We start from the raw sequence: 21671 nt of genomic DNA, 5'->3' as shown, positions 1-21671 counted from the left end.
AAACCCGGCTGGAATAGTCAAACCAGCAACTGTTACCTTAGAATCCCTATGGGATCTTATGGCAGGACTGTCTAATGACTTTCAGGAACAAACTTTAAGATTGCAAAATGTTTCCTTAAAATTAGATACAGTGGCACAGGATCACCAACGCATTCCATCGGATCAATGCACCGACATTCATTCACTTGAGGAAGATGTTAAAGAATTGAAAAATGTAACGTCGGTGATTACCCATGAGACTAGCTACAGTTCGTAGAATGGAATTTTTAGAGAATTCCATTCGAAACCTTAATGTCTAGATACTGAACTTTCCAAAAATTAAAGATGAGCTTGTTCTTATTACTTTGAAAAGGTATTTGGGAGAAACTTTGAAGATTCCCCCAGATAAAATTCCCTCTATAAAGAAACTGGTACATTTGCCTTTAAAACAAAGCTCTTCTGTAGTGAATCCCTCTGGGAATTTAGTAAATTTTTCAAATTTAACACAATATCTGGAAGAATCCCAAGTGGAGATACTGGAAAGAATAACTGTGCTGGTAACTTTTCATATGGAGCAAGAGATGAATAGTGTGATGCGATCTTATTTTAAATCTATGAGCACACCTTTTCATGGGGGTCTGGTTAGGATTTTCCCTGATCTAGCCGGGTTAACCCAAATTCGCCGGAAGGCTTTTCTTCAGTTAAAATCTGAAGTTTTGGCTTTGGGTGTTAGTTTTATTTTAAAGTACCCATGCAAATGTGTGGTGAAACTTCAGGGAACCACATATATGTTCCTTGATATTATTCAGCTAAAAGAATTCCTGGAAGCTAGAAGACCAGCTCTAGTCATTAATACAAGTGGTAGTGGATCGAAGTGAAAAATAATGGGAAACTTTCAAATACGCTATATTATTTTGAAATAAAAAGTTGTATAGTTGTAATTATTCCTCATTTTCAATGTTTCCTCCCCCCTCTCATTATCCCTATGATGTTAGGATATGTGAAACATAATATAGTGATTTCAAATGTAAAGATTTCTAAGAAATGATTAATACATTTGTTGTTTCTGTTACAAGGTGTAATTACTTTGTTTATTTTTTGAAAATTAATAAAGAGATAATTAAAAAAAAAAATCACCTGAGCTAAAGTTTCCAAATTATCTCTAAGAACTGAAAAAGCAGGTTGTTAATACAAACAAAAAACACACTTTGAAATGTCTGTATGCCATTGCCAGAAGTCTAAGTAGTAAGATGGGAGAGTTAGAGTGTATAACAGTAAATGAGATCGACATAATTGGCTTCACAGAGACCTGGAGGAAGGAGGATAACCAATGGGACAGTGCTATATCAGGATACAAAATATATCGCAATGATAGGGAGGATCAACTTGGTGGTGATGTGGCACTTTATGTCCGGGATGGTATAGAGTCCAACAGGATAAAGATCATACAAGAGACTAAATGCTCAGTAGAATCTATATCGGTAGAAATCCCATGTGTGTTGGGTAAGAGTATACTACAGTCTACCTGGACAAAATGGTCAGACAGATGATGACATGCTAAGAGAAATCAGGGAAGCTAACCAATTAGGCAGTGCAATAATAATGGGAGATTTTAATTACCAGAAAGAGAAGAAGCAAAGCCTTGCACATAAGCAAGTGTCACAAGACGCTGGTGCAGGATTAGAGTTTAATCACCAAGAAATGCTGTTAGAGTGTTTACACAATTAAACATCAAACACATATAAGGATTTAAACTGGCAACTCCATGAATTTCAAGTAATACTTTAAACTCGGTCCCCCGACACGGTCCCGTGTTTCGCCAGGCTGCGTCGGGGGGGAACCAGGGATACATTCAAATCTCTAAAATGGCGCTCCGGGTGACATTTTAGAGATTTGAATGTATCCCTGGTTCCCCCCCGACGCAGCCTGGCGAAACACGGGACCGTGTCGGGGGACCGAGTTTAAAGTATTACTTGAAATTCATGGAGTTGCCAGTTTAAATCCTTATATGTGTTTGATGTTTAATTGTGTAAACACTCTAACAGCATTTCTTGGTGATTAAACTCTAATCCTGCACCAGATTTTAATTACCCCAATATTGACTGGGTAAATATAACATCAGGACTTGCTAGAGACAAAGTTCCTGGATGTAATAAAATGACTGCTTCATGAAGCAATTGGTTCAGGAACCAACAAGAGAGGGAGCTATTTTAGATTAATTCTTAGTGGAACACAGGAGAGGTAACGGTGGTGGAACCACTTGGCAATAGTGATCATATCATGATCAAATTTAAACTAATAACTGGAAGGGGGACAATAAGTAAGTCTACAGCTCTAAGAGGCTATTTTAGCCAGAAAAAATCCTTCAAAAATTGGAAAAAGGATCCATCTGAAGAAAACAGGATAAAGCATAAGCACTGTCAAGTTAACTGTAAAACACTGATAAGACAGGCGAAGAGAGAATTTGAACTGAAGTTGGCCTTAGAGGCAAAAACTCATAATAAAAACTTTAAAAAATATATCCGAAGCAAGAAACCTGTGAGGTAGTCGATTGGACCGTTAGATGATGGAGGGGTTAAAGGGGCTCTTAGGAAAGATAAGCCCATAGCAAAAAGACTAAATTCTTTGCTTCTGTGTTTACTAATGAGGATGTTCGGGAGATACCAGTTCCAGAGATAGTTTTCAAGGGTGATGAGACAGAAGAACTGTGAACCTGGAAGATGTAGTAGGCCAGATTGACAAACTAAAGAGTAGCAAATCACCTGGACCGGATGGTATGCATCCTAGGGTACTGAAGGAACTCCATGTCGCATCCGTCGGTCTCAGATGGCTTCGACTTCTGTGCCTCACCTTTCTTCTCTCACTCCTCAAGCCTTGGGAACATGGCTGCTGTCGCGTCTTCATGCTGCTCTTTCCGGTGTCCCCGGATCGGCAACAGCAACGGTGTTCGCCATGATTTTCCTGAGGGCCTCCTAGGGTGCGTGCGTGCACGCCACCCACGTCTTTATCCACGTCATGGCACGAACCTCGGGGGTGTCCCCTCCGAGTGACGTCATCACATCCTGGTATTTAGCCTGCCCTTCGTTTGCTAACAAACTAAGTTAGCAAGGATTGGATTGCCTCCAGTCTAAGCTGCTCTGCCGCTTCTCAGCTGCCGCAGGAAGCTCTCTCTGCCCTTTGGGGTATTTCTTCAGTAACCTAGGTACCCCTTCTGCTCTATTTCAGGTACCTATCTTGGGATACCGGGTACTCGCTCCTCGAGGGCCTGCTCTCCCTAATCTGGTGCCTGCCACTGAACAACTTCTGCCTGCCAGGACCTTCAACTATACAGCTTTCTGCTTCAGTGAGTACTAACCCTTTCAGTCTGTCTCACCTTCAAGCATCAGTGCTCTGTGTCTTCATCCGGGACCCGTCCCTGCTACGCCATGCTGCCTATCACCTACTTGAGTGTGAGACTGGTCTCCTCTGCTGAGGACCCCTGGACTACTTCACTGGGTTACCTTCACTGCTGCCCGCTCCCTGGGCGGTACCATCGAGCTGTACAATAAATACAACTTTTCTGTGTCTGCGTGTATAGAGTCTAGCCTAGTACTGCGGTTCCTCACGGGGCTCCTCCCCGTGGAAGTGGCCATCACCGCAGTACTCAAGAATCCACTCCAACACCTCATAACCATAACAGATTGCTAACTCAATGGATTCGGCTCAGCTCACCGTTTGCAGGCCATTCCAGGCCTGGCCCAGCGAATCTCCGAACAACAGAATTCGTTAGACAACTTGCCTGTTGCCTTTAATCAGCTACACGCACAGATGAATGCACCAGCTGCTGCAGGTAAAGAAGTTACACCGCCAGAAGTGACGATCAAGTCTACAGTGCCTCTCTCTGCTCAGACACGCTTCACGGGTGAAGTTTGGAAGTGTAGAGGATTTATTAATCAATGTTGCATGCACTTTTCCCTGCAACCTAACCATTTCCCTACAGCGTATGCCAAGACCACCTATATCCTTTCGTATCTGGATGGAAGAGCGCTGGCTTGGGCCTCACCGCTGTGGGAGCACAATGACCCTATCCTGAATGATCTTGACGGGTTTCTTGAACTGTTTAAGTCAGTATTTGATGACCCTGCCCGGTACTTGATAGCAGGATCAGCTTTGCTTCATCTACAACAAAGTAACAAACCTTTACCAGACTTCGCCATTGAATTCAAGACGTTGGCTTCTGAATTACATTGGGACCCTAGGTGCCTGAAAACCCTATTTTTTTGAAGGCCTGAACTCCCGGTTGAAAGATGAACTGGTGATTCGTGAGATGCCAGAGACCTTAGCAGAACTTATGCACTTGGCAGCAAAGATTGATCGCCGAATTCGCAACAAAGTTCAAGAGGTCAAGAGTCCCAGACGACCACTCCAGGGAGAGATTTGTGTCAAGTCTCTACCCAAGCCTACACTCCCAGGGCCTGCTGCTGGTGAAGAAGAACCAATGCAACTGGGCTCCAGTCATTTGACTTCTAAAGAGAGATGAGTCCGAAAGAGGTTGGGACTATGCATGTATTTTGGACAAGCTGGTCATGCTGTACAAACATGCCCTATATGTCCAGGAAACTGGCATACCTAAGTCCTGTGGGAGGACTCTTCTTAGGTCTAACTGCACCCTCTTCTCCACTCTCTTCCAGTACCTTTAATCTTCGGGCCTTTGGAATATCAGACCCTTGCCTTAGTAGACTCTGAGGCAGGGGGCAATTTCATTTTGAAACGTCTAGTGAAACGTTTGTGGATCCCTACTACTATGACGCCTCCATTACTCTAGTCCTCTATTCATGGAGGGCCCTTACCGGGTGAAGTAACTCTGCTTACAAAACCAGTGAGCTTGCGTACCGGCGCTCTTCATACAGAGAATATTTCCTTCTTTGTGCTAGAGAAGGCCATGCACCCTTTGGTACTTGGGCTACCGTGGCTGCAGAAACACATGCCACAATTCAACTGGACCACTTTGGAGCTTTCACGTTGGGGTCCAGACTGTCATGGCAAATGCTTAATGGAAGTCTCTCCACTACCATGCATGCCAACTACCCCATTGTTGCCTGGGTTGCCGCCTCAATATGCATCTTACCAAGTGTATTTTCAAAAGAAGCTGCTGATGTGTTACCTCCACACAGATCATACAACTGCACAATCAATTTGAAGCCAAATACGGAAACACCCAAAGGAAGGGTCTACCCCCGCTCCCTAGTGGAGAATAAGGCGATGTTGGAGTACAACCAGGAGTATCTCCAGAAAGGTTTCATAAGACCTTCTAAGTCTCCTGCCGGCGCAGGATTTTTCTTCGTGGGGAAAAAGGATGGAACGTTACGTCCGTACATTGACTACAGAGGTCTAATGAGATCACCATAAAGGACTGCTACCCTTTACCACTCATCTCGGAGCTATTTGATAGATTACAGGGAGACAAGATATTCTCCAAGCTTGATCTCAAAGGAGCGTATAATTTAGTTTGCATCTGCTCTGGCGATGAATGGAAGATGGCTTTTAATACCCGGGATGGACACTTTGAATATCTGGTGATGCCCTTCGGCTTGTGCAACGCCCCGGCTGTCTTCCAAAACATAATGAACGATATTCTGCGTGATTTACTCTACCGATGTGTCATTGTCTACTTAAGACGACATCTTGATATTTTCTCAGGACCTGTAATCCCATCAGGAAGATGTCAAAAGAGTTCTGCAGAGACTTTGCGAGAACAGCTTGTATGCCAAATTGTCTAAGTGTGAATTTCATAAAGAATCCGTGCCCTTCTTAGGTTACATTGTCTCAAACAGTGGTTTCCAAATGGACCCTCAGAAGCTTGAGAATATTCAAAAATGGCCACAACCCATGGGCCTAAAAGCTCTAAGATGATTTTTGGGATTTACTAATTACTACCGGACCTTTATTAAATATTACTCTTCGTTGACTGTTCCATTAACAGCAATGACTAAGAAGGGAGCCAACGCTGTTACTTGGTCTATGGAAGCTGTGACTGCATTCCAGAAGTTAAAAGACGCCTTTCAAAGCAAACCATGTCTCCGCCATCAGGACCCTGCTCGACCCTTCATTGTGGAAGTCGATGCCTCTGATGTAAGTGTAGGGGCTGTCCTAAGCCAGACCGGTGATTCAAAGATCTTGCATGCCTGTTCATTCTTTTCCGGACGCTTCTCGTCAGCGGAGAAGAACTATGGCAATGGGGATAAAGAACTGTTGGCAATAAAAATGGCATTTGAAGAATAGCGCCCCTGGCTTGAGGGTGCACAACATCAGATTACTGTTTACACTGATCACAAAAATCTGAAGTACCTCAGTCACGCTCAACGCCTCAACCATAGACAGGCGAGGTGGTCCCTGTTCTTCAACAGATTTGACTTTTTGCTAAAATATTGCCCTGGTGACAAGAATGTCAGAGCAGACGCATTATCTCGCTCTTTCCTCTCAGAGGACGTACCTGATGAACCCCAGCATATTATTGACCCGAAGAGAGTGGTTCTCACAGCTACACATCCGGTACCCCCAGGCAAGACCATTGTACCCTGCAATCTAAGAAAGAAATTGCTAAGATGGGCTCATGATTCGAAACTGGCCGGACACCCTCGTCAACTGCGAATACTGGTCAAGCTACAAAAGTACTATTGGTGGCCCACCATGAAAGAAGACACTCTAGCTTACGTAGCCTCCTGTTCCAATTGTGCCAGACAGAAATCTCCGCCCGGATGTCCTTGGGGCCTGCTTCAACCCTTGCCAGCACCGGATGAGCCCTGGACCCATATTGCAACAGATTTTGTGGTGGACCTGCCACTTTCCGTAGGTAACAATACCATTTGGGTTACAGTGGACCGATTTTCGAAGATGGCTCACTTCGTGGCTCTCCCTGGCTTGCCATCAGCCATGGAACTTGCTAAGTTATTCATCAGTCACATCTTTTGCCTACATGGCATGCCTAAACATATTGTTTCTGACAGAGGAGCTCAATTTACAGAAAAGTTCTGGAAAGCCTTGTGTAAGAAATTTGACATCACACTTGACTTCACCTCTGCGTATCATCCTCAGTCGAATGGCCAAACTGAGATAATGAACAGAACTCTCAAACAGTGGAAACACTGAGAGGAGAGAATCACCTTGCTGGTGGCTGAAAGGAATCAGTAAGTTTTTGCTTGGGACATTGACTTTTTTAAAAGTATTGGGGCAAAGTTAACTATTTAGTGTGTTTGTGCCTTTAATAGTCAGAAAGGCAGTGAATAAACAAGTTAGACTGTTTGCATTTTTAAATAGTCAGTCAATAAGGTAGCAGTAGGTAGGCAGTGAATAAACAAGTTAGACTGTTTGTATTTTTAGTCAGTCAATAAGGTAGCAGTAGGTAGTGTGTTTATTTTTAAAAGTCTGCAGAACTGAGTGTTCTCCAGACTTTTAAAGAGCTGAGTGTTTGTATTTAATACTGAGTGCATTGTATTGAAAAAAAACAACCCACAAACCCCCCCCACCACACACAAAAAAGTAGCAGGAGCTAGAAATAAGCTAGGAGCAGTATATACCAAAGTAAAAAAGTTGAATAGTTCAGCTCAGTTACTCACCTTGGAAAGGTGTTGAGGTAGTGTGATTGGGTTTGAATAGGGACCAACATTTGTTAATCAAGGAAGCAGTGAGTCATTCAGGCTGACTAACTGAAGTTAGACTGTTTGTATTTGTCTTGCCTCACAAATCTGCTTCACTTTTTTGAAGGAGTTAATAAACATGTGGATAAAGGTGAACCGGTAGATATAGTATACTTGGATTTTCAGAAGGCGTTTGACAAAGTTCCTCATGAGAGGCTTCTAGGAAAAGTAAAAAGTCATGGGATAGGTGGCGATGTCCTTTCGTGGATTGCAAACTGGCTAAAAGACAGGAAACAGAGAGTAGGATTAAATGGGCAATTTTGTCAGTGGAAGGGAGTGGACAGTGGAGTGCCTCAGGGATCTGTATTGGGACCCTTACTGTTCAATATCTTTATAAATGATCTGGAAAGAAATACGACGAGTGAGATAATCAAATTTGCAGATGACACAAAATTGTTCAGAGTAGTTAAATCACAAGCAGATTGTGATAAATTGCAGGAAGACCTTGTGAGACTGGAAAATTAGGCATCCAAATGGCAGATGAAATTTAATGTGGATAAGTGCAAGGTGATGCATATAGGGAAAAATAACCCATGCTATAATTACACAATGTTGGGTTCCATATTAGGTGCTACAACCCAAGAAAGAGATCTAGGTGTCATAGTGGATAACACATTGAAATAGTCGGTGCAGTGTGCTGCGGCAGTCAAAAAAGCAAACAGAATGTTGGGAATTATTAGAAAAGGAATGGTGAATAAAACGGAAAATGTCATAATGCCTCTGTATCGCTCCATGGTGAGACCGCACCTTGAATACTGTGTACAATTCTGGTCGCCGCATCTCAAAAAAGATATAATTGCGATGGAGAAGGTACAGAGAAGGGCTACCAAAATGATAAGGGGAATGGAACAGCTCCCTTTGAGGAAAGGCTGAAGAAGTTGGGGCTGTTCAGCTTGGAGAAGAGACGGCTGAGGGGGGATATGACAGAGGTCTTGAACGAGTAGATGTGAAGTGGTTATTTACACTTTCAGATAATAGAAGGACCATGGGGCATTCCATGAAATTAGTAAGTAACACATTTAAGACTAATCGGAGAAAATTCTTTTTCACTCAACGCACAATTAAGCTCTGGAATTTGTTGCCAGAGGACGTGGTTAGTGCAGTTAGTGTAGCTGGGTTCAAAAAAGGTTTGGATAAGTTCTTGCATGAGAAGTCCATTAACTGGTATTAATCAAGTTTACTTAGCTAATAGCCACTGCTATCAATTGCATCAGTAGCATGGGATCTTCTTGGGGTTTGGGTACTTGCTAGGTTCTTGTGACCTGGTTTGGCCTCTGTTGGAAACAGGATGCTGGGCTTGATGGACCCTTGGACTGACGCAGCATGGCAATTTCCTATGCTCTTATGAATTGACCTATGGGAGAAAACGGATTGGCTGAAAGACTATCGCATTTAAGGAAATGACGAGAAAAAGAAAAGGGCAAGAAAGGGCCTGAAGTTCCATTATCCCCCTGGAAGAGCAAATGACCACTAAAAAGACCACTTTCGGAATGAGCTCCTTGAGTGAAACCTGCTTCAAGGGCTTAAACGGCAGCAGAAAAAGGTGCCATTGAGGAAAATGAGACTGAAGGGTAGGCACAACCTCTATAACAAGAGAAAATGAGCAATCAGGGTGTGCCACCACTGACACACCCATCATGTACCCTCTATAACAAGAGATGGCAGCCGCCTGCATTTTCAGAAAATTCAAGGCCAAGCCTTTATCCAGGCCCTTCTGTAGAAAATCCAGTATACACGGAATCTCAGATCTCCAGGGGAGACAAAACAGTCCTCAAAGAAATTCTTATGTAAGCACCAAACACGGAAATAGGCCAGAGAGGTAGCCATCTTTCTAGACTTTAAGAGCATGGAGATTACAGATGGAATAGCCTCTTCTGCATAACCATCTCCATTCAAGAGCAAAATCAAGACAAAACCAACTAGGATCTGCCATCACCACCAGGCCCTTAACCAACAAGCTCATAGTATCCAGCAAACACAGAGGAACCGTCCTCCTGAGCCGCATCAGATTTTCATACCAAAGTCTGCGTGGCCAATCCAGAGCCACGAAGATCACCCGGTTGTTCTCTATCTCCACTTGGCACAGTACCCTGCCTATAAACAGCCATGAAGGAAAAACGCACAGAAGCTCCCTCACTGGCCATGGCTGAAGCAGGCCATTGATGCCTAATGCACCAAACTCTCTCCAATGGTTGAAGAATTGGGTAACTTTGTGGGTATTTTTGCGGGTCGCCATCAGATCCATGTGGAGAAAACCCCAGCATTGAGTGAAAAGCTGAAAAGCCTGCAGATTCAGCTCACATTTTCCTGGATCCAGAAGACTCCTGCTGAGAAAATCTGACCGATATTCTCTTGACTTGCAATATGGGCTGCAGATAGTAACTGAAGATTCTATTCCGCCCACGGGAAGAGCAGGCTCATCTCCACCGACACTCCTCGAGGTCCTGATGCCTTCCTGGTTGTTCATGTATGCCAAAGCTGTTGCATTGTCTGAGAGTACCTCTCACCGCTTTTCTCAGAGGATTGGAAGAAAGTTCTGTAGTGCCAACCTGATCGCTCGGGTCTTCAACAAGTCCAGTGACCTTGAGCAATTTGCTGTATGCAATGCGTTCCCCAACCTGTTAAGCTCGCATCTGTAGTCACCAAGATCCAATCAAGCATCAGCAAACTGATTCCCTGGAGCAGATGAGAAGGCACATTCCACCAGCAAAGAGATTCTACCACTTACATGGGCAAGGCAAGATGGACCTCTTATTCCTACGATTGTTGAAACCATCTCATCAGAAGGGAGGCCTGCAGAGGCCTCCCTGTCTGGCCCAGGAACCAGATCCAGTGTCGCCATCAGGCTGAGAATCTGTAGATAGTCCCAAGCTGTGGGGGCTCACTGAACAATAAAATGTCCACACCTGCTGAATCACTTTGTTGACTCGTTCATCCGTGAGACGCACACATCCCAAGTGAATGTCAAACAGTGTCCCCAAGTACTTCAGGGACTGGGTAGGTTGGAGTTTCCTTTTGACAAAATTGAGGACCCATAATTTCTAAGATTCAAACCACTTTTCAAGACGCTCAAACGGCTTCCCCATGGAACTTTGCATGAATCAGCCAGTCGTCCAGGAATGGATGGACTATAATACCTTCGCGCCTCAAGAAGGCTGCCACAACCACCTGACTTTGGTAAAGATCCACAGAGTCCTAGCCAGCCTGAAAGGTAGTTCCCAGAATTGAAAATGTTCCTGCAGAATGCAGAAACAGAGAAAATGCTGATCTTCCAGTCAGACTGGAATGTGGAAACAGGCTTCCTATAAAATCTAGAGAACATAGGTACTCCCCCTTATCGTACCGCTGGAGAACCATCCAAAGCATTTCCATTTGAAAACAGACGATGAGCAGAGATATCTAGAATCGGCTGGAAGGATCCTTTTTGGGCACCATGAAATAATTCGAGAAGCGGCTGGTGCCTCACGGAGAGGCTGGTATTGGAACCACCACCTGCAACTTCAGAATGGTCTCCCATACCACCTGCTGCTTGACCAGACAGGAACAAGAAGAAACCATATAGGTGTCAAGTATCAGATGCCGCAAGTCCAGAGAATTCCCGGAGCGGATTATGTTGAGAACCCACTGATCTGAGGTTAACCAGGCCCACTCCTGGTAGAACTTCTGCAAGCGGCCGCTTACAGGAGTTACCTGCAACTCATTGTGGGGTTCTTCTTGAAGCCATAAAAAGACTGATCCTGGCCTCTGGTGGATTAAAAAGCATGAGGCGAATAGGAATAAGACTACCTTCCTGGTCTGTAATGTCTAGAGACCCAGAACTAGGATCAACCCTTACCAGCTTTATAAAAGGAGTGGCCCTTGTCCTCTGGGTAATGCTTCGGCTTTGGATTCCCCAAATTAGTCACCAACTCATCCAATCTCCAAACAATAGTCTTCCCTTAAAGAGAAATTTCCTTACCTGTTAATTTCCTTTCCATTAGTCCTGCTATACCAGTCCAGCCATGACAGTTGGGTTATCTCCTCTACCAGCAGATGGAGACAGATTATACAGATGTCTTCTGTGACATTACAACCACTACTTAGGAATGGTGCTAGCAACAGAGATCCAGTATCCTTCTGACAATGCTTCAGATCAGAGGACCATCAATGAAAAGCAAATAATTCATGTGTTCATATTCTGAGAAGTTTCCCTACCACCCACAAAAAGAGGTAAAAAGGAACAAATGAAAACACAGGGAAGAAGTCCCCTCCAATAAACCTAGACATGCTGTCAAAAACAGAACTTCTCTTCTCGGGAGGGTCCTGGGCTGGTGTGGCAATGGAAAGGAAATTAACAGGTAAGGAAATTTCTCCTTCTATCTCATCCCACTACACCAGTCCAGCCATGACAAATGAGAAGTACCAAAGCTCAGGCAGGAGGAAGCAATGGCTTCCCTAAGGATACCCGCCCCCAAAAATTACATCTTCCCGTGCCAAAACATCCAGCTGATGGTCTTCACTGCACATCTTTGTGAAGCACTAAGTGGCCACTCTGCAAATGTCCGCAGGCACCTGCATCTCTGCCTAAGAGATTGCGCCAATTCTGGGAGATTCTTACCCTTCAGAAAATAGGCTGACTCAATGGGCTCCTTTATCCAATGAGCTAAAATAGCCTTAGAGGCCGCCTCCCCTTTACGCAGCCCCTCAAGAAGGACAAACAGCTTGTTCAATTTACGAAAATCAATCATGACCTCCAAAAAGCGCAATAAGTGATGTCACACATCCAAGCACCTAAGGGACTGAATCTCAGTCCCGCACTCCTCTTGAGAAAAAGTCAGGAGCAATATCAACTGGCTGATATCAAAAACAGAATTAACCTTAGAGAGAAAGGAGGACACTAGAGAAAACACCACTGCATCCGAAGAGATCACTAAGACTGGGTCTTGACAAGATAGAACCTACACCTCAGAACATACTGCGACCAAAAAGACAGTCTTCAGGGACAAATCCTTTACCTAACATTGCTTCAAAGACTCAAAGGGGGCCTCTGTTAAAGCTCTCAGAACCAGATTCAGGTCCCATGGGGGGCCGGGAAAGGTGGACTCAGCCTCGTCACACCCCGCAAGAAACGGACATCTCATGAGCAGCAATAGAGGAACCCTCTATGGTCCCCTAGTAATGTGCATTAGCCGCCACCTGCACTTTCAATAGGTTCAGGGCCAGGCCTTTGTCCAGCTTGCCCTGAAGGAAAGCTAAGATGTAGGCCACCGTAGTCCACCAGAGTGTTTCAGACCTGGTGTAACTGAATTGTTTGAACAACCACCAAACATGGATGTAGGCCAAATAAATAGACCACTTCTGGGACTTCAGAAGCATAGAGATCATTGCGGAAGAATATCCCTTCTTATGGAGCCTTCTCTGCTCAAGAGCCAGGAAATAAGAGAGAATAGAGCCAGATCCTCCATGACCAAGGGCCCCTACACTAGAAGCAGATCTGTGTATCAGTGCCTGCGCGGCCAATCCTGTGCAATTAGTATCACTCTGTTGCGCTCCAACTCTATTCAACTCAATAGCCTGCCTATTAGTGCCCATGGAGGGAAGGCATACAGTAGCTCCCCCTCCTGCCAAGGCTGCACTAGGGCATCGATCCCCTGCTCCCTTCGAAGACTGTAGAAACGGTCCACTTTTGCATTCTACTGGGTTGCCATCAGATCTAACTGAGGATGACCCCATTTGTGACAAATCTCACGAAATGCCTCCTCGCTTAATTCCCATTCCTGGGATCTAAGCGATTTCGACTTAGAAAATCAGCCTGAACATTCTCCTGGCTCATGTGAGCTGCCACTAAGAGGATAAGCTGTCTCCCCACCCATGGGACGCGCAGGAACATCTTCTGCGAGACCCTGCTGCTGCTGGTTCCCCCTTGATGATTCACATATGCCACGGCAGTGGCATTGTTCGAGAACGGCCCTCCCTCAAATCAGTGGGAAATAGTGGAGAAGCGCAAGACGAATCGTCCTGGTCTCCAACTGTTTAATGAACCACGAGGCTTCCTCCAGGGACCAGTTCCCCTGGGCCAGACAATACGCTCCCCATCCTTGCATCCATGGTGACAAGGATGCAAGCCGGTGTGGCGAGACAGACTCCTTTCAACAAGTGAACAAGATCTAACCACCAAAATAACGAATGATGCACCATCTGACTCGGAAGGAGTTGCACCCCATAGCCCTGTGACTGCGGAGACCACTGGGTCAGAGGCGACGTCTGGAGTGGTCACATATGGGCCTGGCCCACAGCATCAAATCCAGAGTCGCCATTAACCCGAGCACCTGCAGTTAATCCCATGTGGAAGGAACTGGTAAATCCAGAAAAACCTGCAACTGATTGCGAATCTTGCATACACGCTCGTCTGAGGAAAACTTGGCCCACACGTGTGTCAAACCGCACCCCTAAATACTCCAGGACTGCAGAGAGCTCTTGGAAAAATTGATGACCTGGCCAAAGTTTTCTAAAAACCAAACCAGTCGACAGGTCACCCTCTCCATCTCTTCATGAGATCGCACCCGAATTAACCAATCGTCGAGATACGCATGGGCCATGATTTCTTCAGACCAGAAGGCCGCTGCCACCACGACTATCATCTTGGTGAAAACCTGCGGCACGTTCACCTGCGGTCAGAACTGGAAGTGTTACCCTAGAACACAAGAACTTAGGTACCTCTGATCCCACAGGTACAACAAGCATAGAAACTCCCTCTGACGAATCATAGCCAACACAAACCGCAATGTCTCTAATAAGAAAGCATGGGACTCAGACAGTGGTTCACCCCCTTGAGATCCAGAATAGGGCAGCACAAACCCTCCTTTTTGGGTTGCACAAAGCAAATGGAATAAAATCCCTGGCTATGCTCAGATGGGGGCACAGGCACCACTGCCCGCAAAAGTTGCAACTTCAGTAAGAACTCGCAAATCGCTCATTTTTTTGGCTGGAGCCACACATGGGGATACCTTAAAGAGACAATGCAAACCCTAGGCTGTAACGAGCCAAAGTATATCCAGCCAATCGGCCATTATATGGGTCAACTCCTTGTAGAGAACTCCTGTAGGCAGCCTCCTACCAGTCAAGAGTGCGTGAACCCGGGGAGCCTCATGAAGCAGTTCTACCAGCTACTGAAGCAGGAGGGGAGACCCATCTCTGTCTTTTGGCTCTGTGAAAGGACTGACCTCGGTTTTGAAGACTTGAATATGAGACTGAAGCGGTCCCAAAAAACTGCCTACCTGACTGAAACCTCTGCAAAGCTTGGAACTGCCCCTGACTCCTACCAGGTCTGTAAAAGGTTCGTCCCTTGTCCTCTGGCAGGCATTGGTATTTTGGGTCTCTGAAGGTCTTCACCACCTGGTCAAGATCCTTGCAAAAAGAAGCCAACCCTTGAAAGGCAACTTCCCCAGCCATGTCTTAGACCATGAATCAGCAGCCCAATGGCACAACCATAAAAAGGTGACGCACCCCTTCCAACAAGGTCATCTATATGGTGGAGCTCCTTAACAAGTCATACTGGACGTCCACCAGGAAGGATGCAGCAGACACCATCCTAGTTACCTCCTCACTCAGGAAGCTGCTGAATCCAGTAAAGGAGAGTCCAGATCACCAAGACCAAGAAGATCAAGATCTACACTGGTTCCGTTGGTCCTCTGGAGGGTCCGAAGGATAACCAGTAGAAGACCCAGAGGATGATGATATAGGTGATATATCATGTGAAGGAGGAGACAGTGATGTTGGAGCCGGACCCGGGATGGGACTGCCAGAAGGGGACAGTGGTACCTCAAGAAGAGATTCTCGTTCGGATTGTCCTTGATTAGCAACTGTTGATAAAAATTGTGCTAAAATCAAAGATATCTGCGACATCGCTTGTGATGCTAAAGCCCCCTGAGATGGTGTAGACTGTGGAACATCTGCTGGTTGAATTTGGCGTTGTTTCTCAGGCTTATCTGACTAAAGACTCCTTGCGTGTTCTTTTAATCAGGGGTTCCTCCTGTTCAGACGATGAGGATGGAGCAGGAGGGGAAGAAAGACTATCTTCATCCACAATGATGAGAGGAAAAGGTGCCCTCCGTTTCTTATGGCCCGAAACGTGCTTTTTAGGTGGTTTTTGAGCCTTTTGATTCGATTGATGATGTATTGAGTCAGAAGTGCGTCGATGCTGAATGGGAATGCCTCGATCCCGAAGCATGAGCTGTCTTATGTGAGCCGGCTGCGCCAGTGATGCTTCAATATATCGGCGCCGGTCAACACACTGACGCAGGTCGACAGTTTTCCTCAAAGCTGATTGTGTATCGCCCACTCTGTGCGTCGATGACGTCTTATGTTGGCGCAATCGACGCCGAATTACTTTCTGAAGCCGCTTGCGATCAGACCGACTCCTTCGACGCACAAGGGGGCCTTGGAGAGGATCTTGTCGACTCCTCCGAGGAGGGCATAGGATCCCGACTCAGCTCTCTTCAGATCTTGGATTTTAGCTGCTCTTTGATGTTGTGCCCTGGGGGACATCAGTCCACAGGCAGCACACGTCGATTGCTTATGCTGGGGCTCCAGACATAAGTAAAAAGATACATGACTGTCTGTGACAGACATGATCTTTCCACAAATGCAAAATTGAAACCCTGGACGAGGCATTTTGATGTGAATTCGACAAATTCCTTCAAAGTAGTTAAGCCTAATACTTTTACCAGGTTTTTTTCTCTTTTAACCTAATCAAAACTTTGTCAGGAAATCACTCGAGGAGACCGAGAGCTCCGCGTGCTGTCAGGCTCGCGGAAAAAAACAGACTGAGGAGACTACACAGGGGAGGTGCTAAGCAGGCACACACTACAGCAAGACTTACAACTTTACTTTGAGAGCTCCGCCACCTATAGGACGGGAGGACGTCCCAGACAGCATAGCTAACTCATCCTGCTTATCTACGTGAAAACAGAGCTATACTACTCATTTCCTTGTTCATGGCTGATTAAATCAAAGAGGCCTAGAGCTATTAAATCTATTATTCTGTAAATTTTCAGAATATTCACAATAAAATATACATCACAAAGATTTGTACACATTTAGTTTCCAGAGCGTGAAAATATATAAGAATTTTACATAAAAGAAATATACAGTTTGGGAGAGGGTTAGTTCATTAACAAAATTAGACTTGCTGACATCACTCCTAACGCCAATCCATTAAAATCTGTTTTCAATCCCGCATACTGAGTAGAACTAGATCATCTCACATGTCTGCCCCAGAAAAAATAAACCAAACTGACCTTTGTGTTTGGGTTCTTGGAAAAGTATTTCTTCAGAATTCTCAAGGCCTTATCAAACTGCTCCTTTAAAATACAAATGACGACAGCCTGGGGGGGGGGGGGGGAGAGAGAAAGCACATGTATCTTCTTTGTTCTGCTGTATCCCATATCTCAGGCCAATGGGGTGGATTTAACATAGTAATGACAGCAGTAAAGACCAAATGATCCATCTAGTCTGCCTAGCAAAAGCACAGGCACTGGAGGTGGGGGAAGGGGAGGACAGGAAAATTGGTTCTTACCTGCTAATTTTCATTCCTGTACTACCACGGATCAGTCCAGACTGTTTTTTGTTAGCTCTCGTTATTGCTTGATTCATTGTTATTTGGTTACCTTTTGTTCTGCTTGGTTAATCTAAATATTGAAGGGATGCAGGAGGCACACCATGTTAAGTAAGGGTGCCCTTCAAGTTTTTCTCTGTCTCCATCTGCTGGAAGGGAGGCATAACCCACAGTCTGGACTGATCCGGGTACATACAGGGAATTGGGGATCACCAGAAATAATTCAAGGGTGTGTACGGAGGCTTGACCCCCTCTCCCTTTCTCCCCCAGAAATCATAGAGTGTGCGGACCCCTTGCCCAGATCTTCTCCCTCTGTCCCGCAACATTTCCCATCACCTCTGGTCCTGCCAACCCTGTCATCTTCTTCCAGGTCCGTACTGCAGCAAGCACGTCACCTAAACCGAGTGCAGGGCCTATATGCCAGTGCAAGTATGCTGACAGGTCCTTCAGCATGCCAGGATAGGCTTCCTGCTACCAGGAAAACCTGTGTTAAGGAGGGAATGCTGAAGGACCTGTGAGCAAGCATGCACCAGCACAGGTAAAGTTCCTGCTGCAGTACAGACCTGGAAGAAGAAGAAAGGGACAGCAGAGGCCCAAATGGTGGCAGAATTAAGCAACACTCTGCCACTTATCAAATTTGGTACTGGAAGCAGTCGCCAACCCCGTCTATTCCTAAATCAGGGACTGCAGGCCAGTTCCTGTATCTATGAAATTAGTATTTTATCCAAGCCACAACAGTGATACCTGTGATTTCCGGAAAATAAGGAAACCAAGAAAAGAAGATTTAATTTTACAGCTTGCGCTAATAATCTTATAAAGTAATAATGTTATCAGAGAACAGAGCAATAAACGTATTAGTTAAGGTTGTTAAATATTTCTGTACTAAAATTTCTAGCAAACAGAATTAAAAAGGAAATCCTCTCTGACTTTTTCATAAAATACAGCTCTCAGCCAACCTGACATGAACACTCTGAAGCTTCAATCTGAAAGTGTCTGCTCCCTCTGCTCAACCTAGCCATTTGGTTTGCCCGTTTTTCCCAAATCTTGACCAGTTTTAACATCCTACCTTTTCTTTAGTACTAGATTAGCCAATTTGCCACCAGAGCCTCTGGCTATATAAACTAAAAATGTAAGCTGGTTTACCATAAACTGGGTTCTCCATTGCCAAAAGGATGAATTAGCCATGACACATGGGTGATGTCATCCAACAGTACCAAACAGACCTCTTCTTTCTCTAGCTCAGGAAGAGGTGAATTTTAAGACCCACGCATATGCTGGCTCATGCACAAATGCAGTGATTTTATAACATTTTTTTAAAATGTATTTTATATACCAACATTTGATCTGAGATATCACATCGGTTTACATTCAGGTACTCTAGGTATTTCCCTATCCCCAGAGGGCTTACAATCTAAGTTTGTACCTGAGGCAATTTAGGGTAAAGTGACTTGCCCAAGGTCACAAGGAGCGACAGCGGGACTTGAACCCTGGTCTCCTGGTTCGTAGCCCACTGCTCTAACCACTAGGCTTTGCACGTGTTATAAAATCAGCTGTACAAAGTGTACATGTGCGCTCAATTTTATATAGACGCATTCATGTGCTTGCAAATGTATTTATTTATTTAACATTTTTATATACCGGGATTCATGCAAAATTTGCATATCGTCTCGGTTTACATTGTAACTGAAAAACAAGCATGAAGAATGCAAATTACATAGAACAAGGCATTAAAACTTGGGACAGAATACGTGGGGATAACTTGGAACATAATTGAGGAAGGAAAAAATGAAAATTTATCTTATTGTAATATGTGATATTTTAAGCTTGGTTTGAAAGTCTTTATATAGCCTAATGGCTAGTGTGGAGGTGTTGATGTATATTATTATCATGATTGGAACGCTTGCTCGAATAGCCAGGTTTTTAGTCTCTTTTTGAAGTTGATTGGGCATTTTTTCTGTCCGGAGTAATGTCGGTAGAGGGTTCCAAATTGATGGACCTGCTGCAGACAAGGCTCGTTTGCTTAGAGAAGTTTTGACGTGTGTTAGGAGAGTGTTTTTGTAAGCTGTTCTCGTTTGTCTGGTTGGTAGATGAAATTGAAGTGGAATGTTGAGTTCAAGAGGGATGCCCTTGTGTATGGTTTTGTGAATGATTGTTAGTGTTTTGTATAAGATTCTGTACTTTATTCGGAGCCAATGTAGGTTCCTCAAGATGGGGGTAATATGGTCTCTCCTGTTGGTCTTAGTCAGTATCCTGGCTGCGGCGTTCTGCAGCATTTGAAGGGGTTTAAGGATGTTAGCTGGAATGCCGATTAGCAGAGAATTGCAATAATCGATTTTAGAGAAAATGATTGCTTGGAGTACTGATCGGTAATCTTGGAAGTGTAGTAGTGGTCTGAGACGTTTAAGGACCTGTAATTTAAAGAAGCCCTCCTTAGCAGTGTTATTGACGAATCTCTTTAGGTTTAGTTGATCGTCCATGATGACTCCTAGGTTTCTCACTTGGGCAGAAAAGGATGGTTGATTTATTTGGTTCGAGTTTGGCCTAGCGTAGTTACCGTCTTGAGAGATAAAGAGTATTTCCGTTTTATTGGAATTGAGTATTAGGTTAAGGCTTGAGAGCAAGTTGTTGATGGAAAACAGGCAGGTGTTCCAGAATTCTAGTGTTTTTTTAAGGGATTCTTTAATTGGTATAAAAATTTGTACGTCGTCTGCGTAAATGAAATGTTTAAGATTAAGTTTGGAGAGGAGCTGGCATAACGGTAAAAGGTATATGTTGAAAAGAGTCGGAGATAATGAGGAGCCTTGAGGGACTCCCATAGAGGAGTCAACGGGGTGTGATTCATTGTTGTTGATTCTGACTTTGTAAAATCTGTTTTGTAGAAATGACTTAAACCAATTTAGAGCGGTGTCTTTGATTCCAATGTCGGCTAGACGTTCCAAGAGTAAGGAGTGTTTCACCGTGTCGAATGCGGCTGATAGATCGAGGAGTATGAGTAAGCAGGATTGTTTTTTATCAAGATTCAGGAGTATTGTGTCAGTTAAAGAGATTAGGAGAGTTTCAGTACTCCGTTCTTTGCGAAAACCAAATTGAGATGATGCTTGAATTTTGTTTTCGTCAAGGTACTCCGTCAGTTGTCTGTTTACTATTTTTTCCAGGATTTTAGAGATGAAGGGGAGATTTGCAATAGGTCGATAGATGGCTGGGTCATCTGGAGAAAGGTTAGGTTTTTTCAGGAGCAGTTAGAGGATTGCGAGTTTCAGAGGGTCTGGAACTGAGCCTTGAATTAGTGAACAATTGATAATGTCTGCGATAGGTTTGGCGACAGTTTTAGGGATGGCAATGAGTAAATTAGAAGGGATTGCATCTGTGGGGTGTGAAGCAGGTTTAAGTTTTTTTAGGACAGTTTCGATCTCTAAGGAGGAAATAAGTTCAAATTTAGTCAAAGTTGTGTTCTGTTGGAAATGTGCTGAGTAGAGAGGGGTCAAATGGGAGCCCGGGTTGGCATTTAAAGGTGTTATAAGGTCTGTGATTGTTTTCTTGAAGTAAGTTGCTAGTTCAGCGGCTTTTTTGGCGGCTTGATCGTCCGGGAAGGATGGGGGGAGGATTTAGTGAGCGACGAGACGAGAGAGAAAAGAGCTTTGGGATTGAAGATGAAGTGGTGAATTTTCTGAGAGTAGAAATCCCTTTTAGTTTGTAGGATGGCTGTCCGGTAGCGGTGCACGAGAGACTTGTATGTCTCCCTGTTAGATTGTGATGGGTTTTTTCGCCATAAAAGTTCTTTACTTCTCAGTTCTTGTTTGAGGGTTTTCAGTTGTGGGGTGTACCAGGGTTTTCTGTTGTTCTGGTTGGGAATTGAGCTTTTTGTAATTAAAGGGCAAGTGAGGTCTGCAATGTTCTTTGTTATCTTGAACCATGAGGATGTGGCTGAATCTGCGTCAGTGAGGTCAAGATTGTTTAATGCTGAGGATAGGTGAGTGTTAATGGTGTCGGGGTTGCATAGTTTCCTGTATTGAATAATGGATCTTTGAGTAGGTTTAAGGGAGGGTTGGATGTTCTTCAGAGTAATAGAGATCATCTTATGGTCTGACCAGGGTACTGGTGAGTAGATCGTGGAGGAGGCGGGGGTGAGGTATTCGTTAATGAAGATTAAGTCCAGGGTGTGACCCGCTTTATGTGTTGGTTCCTTGATGATTTGGTTGAAGCCCATATACTTAAGTGTAGTGAGAAATGTTTCACAGCTGGAAGATTGTGGTGATTGGTCCACGTGCAGTTAAAATCTCCCATTATTATGGCAGGGGAGTCTGTGTTAATGTGTTTGGCTATGAGTTCGATTATAGGGGATGGATCTGATTCTAGGCTTCCTGGAGGGGCATATGTTAGGCATATTTGTAGGTATTTGGACTTGAAGATAGCTACTTCGA

The 21671-nt window shown here is 44.5% G+C and overlaps 1 protein-coding gene across 2 annotated transcripts in view; it reads right to left on the bottom strand.

Moving 5' to 3' along the window:
• Positions 1 to 21671, bottom strand: part of TERF2 (telomeric repeat binding factor 2) — a 240998-nt gene that overhangs the window by 128409 nt on the left and 90918 nt on the right. For both annotated transcript variants that reach the window (XM_029608308.1, XM_029608309.1), the window contains exon 4: positions 16934 to 17020. In XM_029608308.1, the coding sequence (XP_029464168.1) occupies positions 16934 to 17020 (87 nt within the window). The remainder of the gene's footprint in view (positions 1 to 16933; positions 17021 to 21671) is intronic.

Source organism: Rhinatrema bivittatum, chromosome 7, assembly GCF_901001135.1.
Source record: "Rhinatrema bivittatum chromosome 7, aRhiBiv1.1, whole genome shotgun sequence".
Taxonomy (NCBI): domain Eukaryota; kingdom Metazoa; phylum Chordata; class Amphibia; order Gymnophiona; family Rhinatrematidae; genus Rhinatrema; species Rhinatrema bivittatum.
The sequence above is the reverse complement of the archived record's forward strand: the minus strand, read 5'-3'. Positions and strand labels throughout refer to the sequence as shown.